A 10,015-nucleotide genomic window follows, 5' to 3' on the forward strand; every position below is an offset into this window, starting at 1 on the left:
CACCAAGTAGAACAAATTTCATCCATTAATTTGATCAAACAATCAAGAATACATAAAGTTGTTCGAACCCCCGCTCAAGTAAAAAAAAAAAATTTTCGCAAGGCAGGGGGTGGGAGATTATGCCGATCCATACAATCTTTAAGGAAAAGCTAAAGTTATGCCGGATCAGCATAACTAAAAATCTATTTGCATAAGGCGTTTTTTTCCTAAGACATAGTTTAGTTATGCCTTGTGGGCGTAAATTTTAGTTAAATAACAAAATTATGCCCCATAAGGCAAGAACTTTTTCTTAATGCATAGACTTTGCCTTATAAGGCAAAGTTTAAGTTATGCCTTAAGAAAAACTTTTCATTTATGGGCATACTTTTAGTTATGTCTTTGGGGCATACTTTTTAGTTAAGGCATAACTAAAAGTTTACCTTGAAAAGTAAATATATATATATATATATATATATATATATATATATATATATATATATATATATAAGGCAAAGTCTTCTAGACTTTTACTTAAACACAACTAAAAGTACGCCCTCCCGTACTTTTACTTAAACACAACTAAAAGTCCCCCGGCGGACTTTTTACTTAAACACAACTAAAAGTTTGACTTTTAGTTGAACACAATAAAAAGTCCGGAGGGGCGGACTTTCCCTTAAAGATATATATATATTTTTAACTTTTCAAGTAAACTTTTAGTAATGCCTTAAATAAAAGTGTGTCCCATAAAACATAACTAAAAGTATGCACAAAAGGCGTAAGTTTTCCTTAAGGTATAACAAAAGTTTGCCTTATAAGGCAAAATTTAATGGGCAAACTTTTATGCGGACCGAAGTTAACTTTGTGAAGGAATTATCAAAGTTATGCGGACCGCATACTTATGCCAAATGACGCCCATAAGGCATAAGTATGCGGTCTATAACTTTTGTAATTCCTTCCAAGTGTATGTTGGGAGCATAGCGAAATTTAACTACTGCTTGCGAATTTTTTTCAAATTTTTGACTGCGTGTGGGTTCGAACCCGGAACCTATCGGGTTTTTCGTAAGGGCAAATTTAAAGATTTCAAATATGAGGGCAAAATTTAAAGACCACCCCAAACGAAGGGCAATTCGCGGTTCCCAAAGAAACCCACTTGGTAATCTTCATAGCTTTTCCAAATTCCCAATGGAGTTTAGTTTTCTCCCTAAATCAAAGAATTAGTGCTTAAACAACTCCAACCAAGCAACAAAACTCCAAACAAGCAACTTTCAATCATTTTTCTTTAACAAGATTAGATTTTCAACCTTTTTTTTTTTTCCAGTTTTCGTTTTTTTTTTTCTTGATTTTTTTTTTTTTTTTTTTTTGTGAATTTGATTTGGGAAAACGGTGATTATAAGAATAATCACTATCCTAGCTCTAAATTTATATATGGGTATTATTTTGACCAAAAAAATGGAGATGGGTGTTAAATAGGGTGAAGAAGAAGATGAAGTAGCCTAAAAATGGAGGGAATTTAAATTTATCTATGTGGCATATATGTGGCGATCCCGGTTGGCATTTTAAAACACATCGTATGCTTTTTTTAAAGGCTATAACGCGCGCACCGAGCGGTGTAGTCACGCTCTTGTCCACATCGGCAAAAAGGGGCATTTTAATGCGAAAAAAATTATCCGGGGGTAATAGGTCAGCAAAAATTAGGTGTGTAGTTGGCATTTTGGTCAAACGTTAGGTATTTTGACTATTATCTCTTATATTAGTTGTAAAAGTAGTTCGACACTTTCTCAATGTTTCTAATATATTGAATCATATATAAGTTTTTTTAAGTTAGAAAACAATATTTTTCTTAGAGTATATCTAGACTTCCTTTTTATTTTCAAACAAATGCATGCACTTTCCAAAGTTGCTTAAAATTTGCCAAAATGTACAATGACAAATAATATAAAGGGTGATCTAATAGTCGACTTGGTCCATATTAGCTTGGGCTCACGCACTTATCCTTAGAAAGTAAGAAGCATTTTTACTAAATCACCTTAATTAAAGAGTGCCCATTTAATATGATTTTTTGGTTGTGTAAAAATTCTTTTTAAAAAAAATCATTTTTTTATTACATAGGCTGTAGGGGAAGGGAAAATGGGAAGGAAATTACAATGTGGGGATCCGAACCCTCACCAATAAGGTGAGAGTTCAGGTAGCCAACCAATTGAGCTACTAGATCCTTACGTTGTGTAAAAATTCACTTATCTAAATAATGATAAATTTGATATATAAAACTATTAATATCTTCTTAATTATATATAAAAAATATTTATTTGGACTAAATATAAAAGCTAAAAGTACCATATAAAAAAGATTCACAAAAAGTATTATAAATATTAATATACACCAATTTTAGGGACCCACATAGAAATGGACAAGAAAATAGAGTGGAAAATGAGAATAGGTTAAGAAAGTCAAAAGGAAAGCCTAATCATTAGTTAAAATCTAACTAAGTGACTACAAAATCTTTAGATTCTCCCTTATTATAAATAGTAATATATGATCCTTCTAATTTATAGTTTTTTATAATTTTAATGTATTTTTTCTTTATATGTTTATTTTATTAATTTATAAAATATAAAAAATTAAATATCCATGGGGCTTATACCCGTGAAGGATAGATATCTCAATTTCTTGTGCGAGAATATGTAGAACACCTCGACTTACGCCCACGCCTTTTAAAACACGGATCACGAAGAAAATTAAAAGATTAAGAAGACTATATCTAACCTAAGTACGCTTGTATGACCAAACAACTTGGACAATAACGAAGATTATCATATGTACGAAGATTATTTTTGTTCGATGAATGAAAAGAAAATGAATTTATCATGCGGTGGATAATAAAGAAATTGTATGCAGTGAATTATACAAGACATACTACGAAAGAATTACTTAATTTAAGAATATTTTTGCTTCAATCCTCATATTTTTAGTACACTTATTTTTATTTCACTATCGTCTAATGCAATAAAACATATATCTTCGTATAATATAATACGTGTATAATTTAATACCGATAATCAACAACTATATTTATAGAGACTACTAGTGGAATTACCCGCAAAAGCGTTGTATAAAAAATTCAAACCTATTAGTAAATAGATTTTTTTTTTATAGTTATATTTCTGGATTTTTACAAAGGAAAAACAATCTTTGCTGATTAAAGATATCTTGATGATTCTACTATGAACTAATTACAATTAATAATGGCCTATAAAAAAAGTTTAATGCAAAATCTCATCTTAAATTCTCATCATATATTAGCTTAATTCTCATCTTTAACCACTTCAAAGTGAGTCAAAAGCTCAAATATAATACCTCTGCTTTCATGTACATCACACGCACTCCAGCTTACTATCAACAAGAAATTTTACTCATTGCTCCTTACTCTACCAAAACTAAAGGATGCTTCTACCTTGCAGAGTTATCTACACCTTACCTATCTAAAGATTTAAAGTTAAACCCAAAGGGTCTCATTACCTCATGAAGAAAATCCACCAACACCTTATCATAAGTTTTCAAATTATCTAACTTTAAAATAATATCGCTCATAGTATATCTCTTTTTCATTCATCTAATAATCTCTTGACAGAGCATTTATTGATAATTAGTTAGGTAAAACATCTATAGCCTTTTTATATATTTTATATATATATATATATATATAAGCCTAAAATCAGTAAAACATGTTGGAGAATCTCCCTTGGATAAGCAGCACCAGATCTGTACGACTGAAACCTGTTGGAAATGTGGCGCCACAAGAAAAATAGAGAATAATATAAACACATCCTAAGCGATACTGCTCTAACAGTCTCAAAAATAATACTATCTTATGAATCCATCTGAACCATCCGCTATACTATATCGACTCATTGAGAATACAACTTGATGACTTCTGCAAAAATTTGGCTCAATAGATAGTCATTGTCCCTGCAAGATTACTTAAATCGTTTCTTTTCAAAAGAGTCTAATTTATTTTGACCTTATTAGCTTGATTTCATAAGTGAGAATTAAGTTGGAATTGAATAGACCGTGAGAAATAGCGCCTTTCGTGATTCAAGTAGTAAGCACGTTCTCTCCCTCTAGAGACAAAATATATTATGGGAAAAAAAAAGATGCCTCATTCGACATGCCTCTTTCGTAGTAAGCAATTTATCAACCTGATCACGAACTTTTTTAAGATTCTAACACTTCCCTTCTTGGTTTAAAAAAAGAGCATTTCCCTTCTTCCTTGAAAAATAGAGTTAAAAGCACTTTCTATTAGCTATCTCCCTCTGTTAGAATAGACAAGGAGAAAAAATGCCTTACGTGATTCATAAGCTAGGTCTCTCCCTCTGAAGACAAAATATTATGAAAAAAAAAAAGAGAGAGAGATTCCTCATTCGACATGCCTTTTAATTCGTAGTAAGCAATTTAATTCGAGATTCCTCACGAATTTTTTTAAGATTCTAACATCCCCTTCTTGGTTTAAAATAGGAGCAATTCCCTTCATCCTTGAAAAATGGAGTTAAAAGTACTTTCTGTTTTCTATCTCCATCTGATAGTGACTGTCATTTTCTTTGTTGTGTTTTCCCTCTTACGAAAATAATGGTCAGTTGCCAATAGTTATTTTAACTTAGCTTTCCAACTATATATCCTATCATCTCCTGAAGGATTGAGTTGCATCTCAATTTCTTGTGCTAGAAGACGATGAAGCATTCTATCAAATAAAATAGTAGGTGTAAATCTTCAAAGTCTAGATGTATCAAAGTGGAGATACAAATATGAATATATTTTATTTTTCTGTGGGAATCAAACCCACGTTATTTAATAAAAATAGTAGTTGAAAATCTTCACAATGTACCTACAGACATAACACTCTAAAGTCTAAACGTATCACAGTGGAGATTATAAATATGAATATAATCATAGTTTTACAGCCAACAAAAAAGGAGCCTCTTTTCGACCCTCACTCCTAAATGCTCTAAATTCACTATCTTTTAAGAAGTTAAGACCGGACAGAAATATAGTTACATACTTGAGAACACAATCAATTGTCATGTACTATTTGAAGTTCGATTTTTTAAATTGAAACATATGGGAGTCGAAGTGTAATTAAACGAAAGAAGTAGTAGGCAATCTAATTGGAAAAGATTGATGCGCTAAAAGTAAAAAAGAAGTGGTTGAGAATGGAAAAACAACATACCTGACCGGCCTGAAGAGATTTTGTGCAGTCGAATTACCTCCAACAATTGTGACACAAAGTCGAGGAAAACAAACACAAGCCCTGGGATAGAAATAGGGGAAAAAAGAACTCAAGCAGAGATACATGACAGTAAATATTAACCATAGATGAAGCTTCAAACTAGCCTTGGGTTTCTTCTTGGCCGAAGCTTCCTCACCGAAAGAGTCCTTCAGTCAAAGATATATGCACATATGTAAATGAAGAAAATGTAATCCATTGGAAGTGTTGTCAAGAAAATGAAAGTAGTAGTTAATCGAAAGCCTTCATGATCAGAAAGTTCCATTAATCACAAGGAAATTACCTTCATCACAAGAAAACATCGAAAAGACTAAAGATTGTTCATCAACCCTTCTAGAAACACTTGTTCTTCAGTAAACGTTACAAACTTTTGACTTCTGCACAAAGTTACAAAGAAATTCCCTTGTGAAATAAACGCACAACCAAAAGATGAAGAACTTGTACCTTCAAATTTTTCTCAAGGATGATAAACTTTCTCTCTAATATTGTTCAAGAAGTCAGCCAATGGAAGTTCGAATGTTCAACTTTTCCCTAGAAACACTTTTAACAAAACCTAAACAATACTTGACGTTACAGAGCAAAGTACTTATTATCGAGAAAAACAACAAATAAATATTTTAGTGTCATTATCTATTCATAAAACGCAAGACGAAAAACTTATTAAGTGAACACATTCAAGATCAATCAAATCTCACAACATGGATGATCAAATAACCAAAAGATACAAACTTTATGTACATGGCTTAAATGTTTATGTATAAGTTTTCTAAAATCATGAACTATGTCTCTGATTTGATCATTGTAACTTAAAAGTTTTAGACCTATATTTCAAAATTTAGGGCGATAAAGAATCTTCCCCGCTTCAATTACGTAGCAATAAAGTTTGTATGGTTTGCTTAAGTTTCAAAGGAAAGAAAGAAAAAGCGCCTACATGCTTCCCCTTCTTTCTTCTTTCATCAACCAATGGATGGTTTTATGCAGTTCGAAGTGCTAAGATTTCGAGTTTAACAATTCAAGTAAGAATCTGTTACTAACCAAAAGATACAAACTTTATTTCTACGGAATTGAAAAATAATCAAACAATACAAACTTTATTGCTACGTAATTGAAGCGGTGAAGATTCTTTATCGCCCTAAATTTTGAAATATAGGTCTAAAACTTTTAAGTTACAATGATCAAAACAGAGACATAGTTCATGATTTTAGAATACTTATACATAAATATTTAAGCCATATTCTCATAATTATGTCTTTAGAATGCTACAAAAGTAACTAAAGTATGTGTATACCTTAGACTTCACGGATTTTACAGGCAATCCTAGTCCCTCTTTAACACGCAGAGTTTTGTCCATATGGTTTACCTCTGTTTCGAAAAACCTTCTTCCCCTTTCTCCTTTCCTACATATTTTGTCTACAATTCAACCAAAACAAAAAACAATGCTAAATTAAGGATTAAATATACATGTAAATTACAAGTGTAGATGGAACTCTCAAATGGAAAAGGGAAAAGGGTAAAAAAAGGAGAAGAAGGAGAATGTTTTGGGGGAGGAAATCGACCAGGGGGAAAAAGGTTTTCAGGAGGAACGTTGTTGTTTCCATCCGTTACAGGGAATTAATAAACGATTGTCGAAGTCTATTTTTTCCTGTTTTTTTAAGAGTAGATTGAAGGAGAATTGGCAAAAATAGGAGAAAATAGATAAATACTAATATTGGATTCTAAGGCATGCCACATCAGCGAGCCTATGTCCCTACTTTATATAGATATATAGATTTTTTTTCTTAAGCAACCATCCAATTACCGCATTAGTTATTTGGTCATTATTTTTAATAAATGTAGAGAACAAATAAGATGTTAAAGTTGCAAGAATTGCGCGGATTAACCTTCATATGGACTGATCATTAATTTTTGTCCTCTACTCGGTGGTCTTTAATTTTTGTCCCTACTTCTCATTTAATAAAAATTTGTGGGCCCAAGTACTCTTATTCGCTGGTTTATGAAACCAGAGATTCGGGTTCTAAATCCAAAACTATGTCGGAAAACGAATTGCATAGAAACTATGCCTTCATGCACAACTTTTGCTCGACTAGGCATAATTTGCTATGAAATCTTGCCTTGCAATTTTTTTTTATATACCCTAATAGGCAAAAATTTTGCCTCAATTTTTTTGACTGAGCCGGAGTTCGAACCCAGAAACTTGGGTACTTTAGGTGAAGGACAAAAACTAAAGACCAGCAATTTGATGGCTAAATATTAAAGACCACCCCGAATAAGAACAATCGTGCAAATTGGCCCATGCAATTGATTGGGCTAGACGGCCATTAGGAAGCCCAGTTATCTAACCCAATTGAAAGGCAAATAAAAACCCTAGTAGAAACACAAACTTCATTAGGTTTTCATATCGCCATACATATCCCTCTCATTTCTGCCTTAATACTCCGCCGCTCTCCTCCTCCTCCTCCGATCAATGGTACACTTTTCGCCACCGAGCAATCATCTCCAATATTATTATTAATTATGCCTAGCTTTGTCTTAACTTCTGAGTTTTTATATTTTTTGTAGGCTCCAAAGAAGGCTGCCCCACCTCCATCTTCCAAGCCAGCAAAATCTGGTGGTGGAAAGCAAAAGAAGAAGGTCATCATCTCTTTCTCCTTTTTTTCTTTTTAAAACTATTTTTATTTTGAGTATTAGATGAATTTTAAAGGTATATATGTTAGATTTTATTTATTCATGAGTGCAGAAGTGGAGCAAGGGAAAGCAAAAGGAAAAGGTGAACAACATGGTTTTGTTCGATAAGGGTACCTACGAGAAGCTTCTGTCTGAAGCTCCTAAGTATAAGCTCATCACTCCTTCTGTCCTTTCCGACCGTCTCAGGGTATTAATTATCTTTCTTATTTTAATTTTAATTGACTTGATGGTGAACATTGTCTATCTTACACTAGATCTATATATGTATATTGGAAAGTTAATTCTGTCCCAATTATTATGTTTATAGTCAAGTAGATTTTAGGTTTCTGATCTGGAGTATTACAGCATACACTAAAGTTTTGTGGCCATGGTGCAAACTTAGCCTAAGTAAACATTATATTTCTTAATTATTCCTCTATGCGTATATATAAACAGTAGCCCGCTGTCCAGGTGCTACATATGTCCCTGAGCATAGTGAAATTGATTTGGACCTTAATAGTAATATGGAATGATTCTCTTTAGAGATGTATACTTTGCTTTAGTGATGATTCTATTATATTTGATAGTTCTGTGGAAGCATAAGGTGGTTAGTCGAAGCTTTTAGTTCTATCAGCTTAAAAGATAAAATGTTAAGGGAGTGTGGAGTAGTCACTACTAGAAACAGAGAGTTTTCCCACCGACTTTTAGTGGGAAATTTGTGTTATAAAACATGATTTTTCCACCTCATTGGGAGAATACATGGTGGGAAATAGGTTTCCATTGAAATGCTGGGAAAATTCATAATTTTTTCTGTGAAAACACTACTATTTAGGTTTTTTCACCGACATTCAATGGGAAATAGCCACTTAGCATTTTTCAGTTGGAAAATAGAGATTTTTTTTAGTAGTGAGTACGAGTGTTTAGGTAGTAGAGTGGTTAAAATAAGTACCATTACCTAATAGATAGCATTCCTTAAGTTATCCTTGGATCACTAGAGTCTTAGAAATTGTAAACTCACATGTTATTTTTTATGCTGCTTCGATGAATAATTAACAGGACTGTTTAGATCTATGGATTCTCTCATTGCTTTGATGTTTGTTGGTTGTTGCTTCCATTGCCTGGCTTCTAAGGTTTCCATCAGTGTCACCTGAGCGTTCCCCTTGTGTTAGTTTCCAAGATATGTAGTCTTTGTGAGGTCTTATGAGTGTTTCTTGAAGGGCGATGTGTGGTGTCTCGTGATGGATGTTGTTTTCTGTTTATGTTCATTTAGAACATGTGGGACAAATAAGATCACCATCCAAAGCATATGCCATGTAGAATAATGAACTAATATTTAATGGTTTGTTCTTGTGGTTGAACGTAGTTTGCTGCATTATCCTTGGGTTCAAGCACATCTTATGCTAAATCTCAATCATGAGATTGTGTTTTTCTTGGTTATTGCTTTTACTACTGATTGACACTGGCAGCAATATTTGATTCAGCACATTTGTTTGTATGCGGATATGCCATTGTAATTTTGCTAATTTGTTCATTTTTATTGGATTTTCAGATTAGTGGATCACTTGCTAGGAAGGCAATCAGAGATTTGATGTCTAGAGGCTCAATCAGGATGGTGTCTTCTCATGCTAGCCAGCAGATTTACACCAGGGCTACCAATACTTAGTATGCGTTAAATTCATTTGCTTATAAAGCTCTTGCAGGGCCTACTTGTTTTAGACATTATCTAAAGTTAATTTGGAATATCACGACAGTATGAGCTACTACAGCTATTTTGAGCAATAGGTTTTTTGATTGCAGTTACCCTTGACTATGTTTCGCGTGTGTAGCTATTTATTTGAATTATCTCTACTTATCTTAGATGTTGAAACTGGATGTCCTTCCCTTACATGTCTAGATTCCAAGTGAGTTCACTCCCACCCCCAGAGATTGTGACTGAGCGATGATGGGTTTTAGCGGAATTTTTCATCGAACTGGTTGCTGTAAAGTTCAGTAACGAGGGCATAGAGCTTTGTGCTATCTTTCTCACCAGGTGGTGCAGCATCTGTACCGGAAGGGGGTGATCTGATTTAGTATCCGATCAATTCTAACATCCAA

At 33.1% G+C, this 10,015-nt stretch overlaps 1 protein-coding gene across 1 annotated transcript; it reads left to right on the forward strand.

The window, feature by feature from the left end:
- Window positions 1-7,620: 7,620 nt before the first annotated feature.
- On the forward strand, window positions 7,621-9,793 carry LOC132049935 (small ribosomal subunit protein eS25). Its single transcript, XM_059440921.1, has 4 exons — window positions 7,621-7,724; window positions 7,817-7,888; window positions 7,995-8,129; window positions 9,471-9,793. The coding sequence occupies exons 1-4, from the start codon at window positions 7,722-7,724 to the stop codon at window positions 9,582-9,584; spliced, it is 324 nt and encodes a 107-aa protein (XP_059296904.1). The 5' UTR covers window positions 7,621-7,721; the 3' UTR covers window positions 9,585-9,793.
- The last annotated feature ends 222 nt before the right edge of the window (window positions 9,794-10,015 follow it).

Source organism: Lycium ferocissimum, chromosome 3, assembly GCF_029784015.1.
Source record: "Lycium ferocissimum isolate CSIRO_LF1 chromosome 3, AGI_CSIRO_Lferr_CH_V1, whole genome shotgun sequence".
Classification (NCBI taxonomy): domain Eukaryota; kingdom Viridiplantae; phylum Streptophyta; class Magnoliopsida; order Solanales; family Solanaceae; genus Lycium; species Lycium ferocissimum.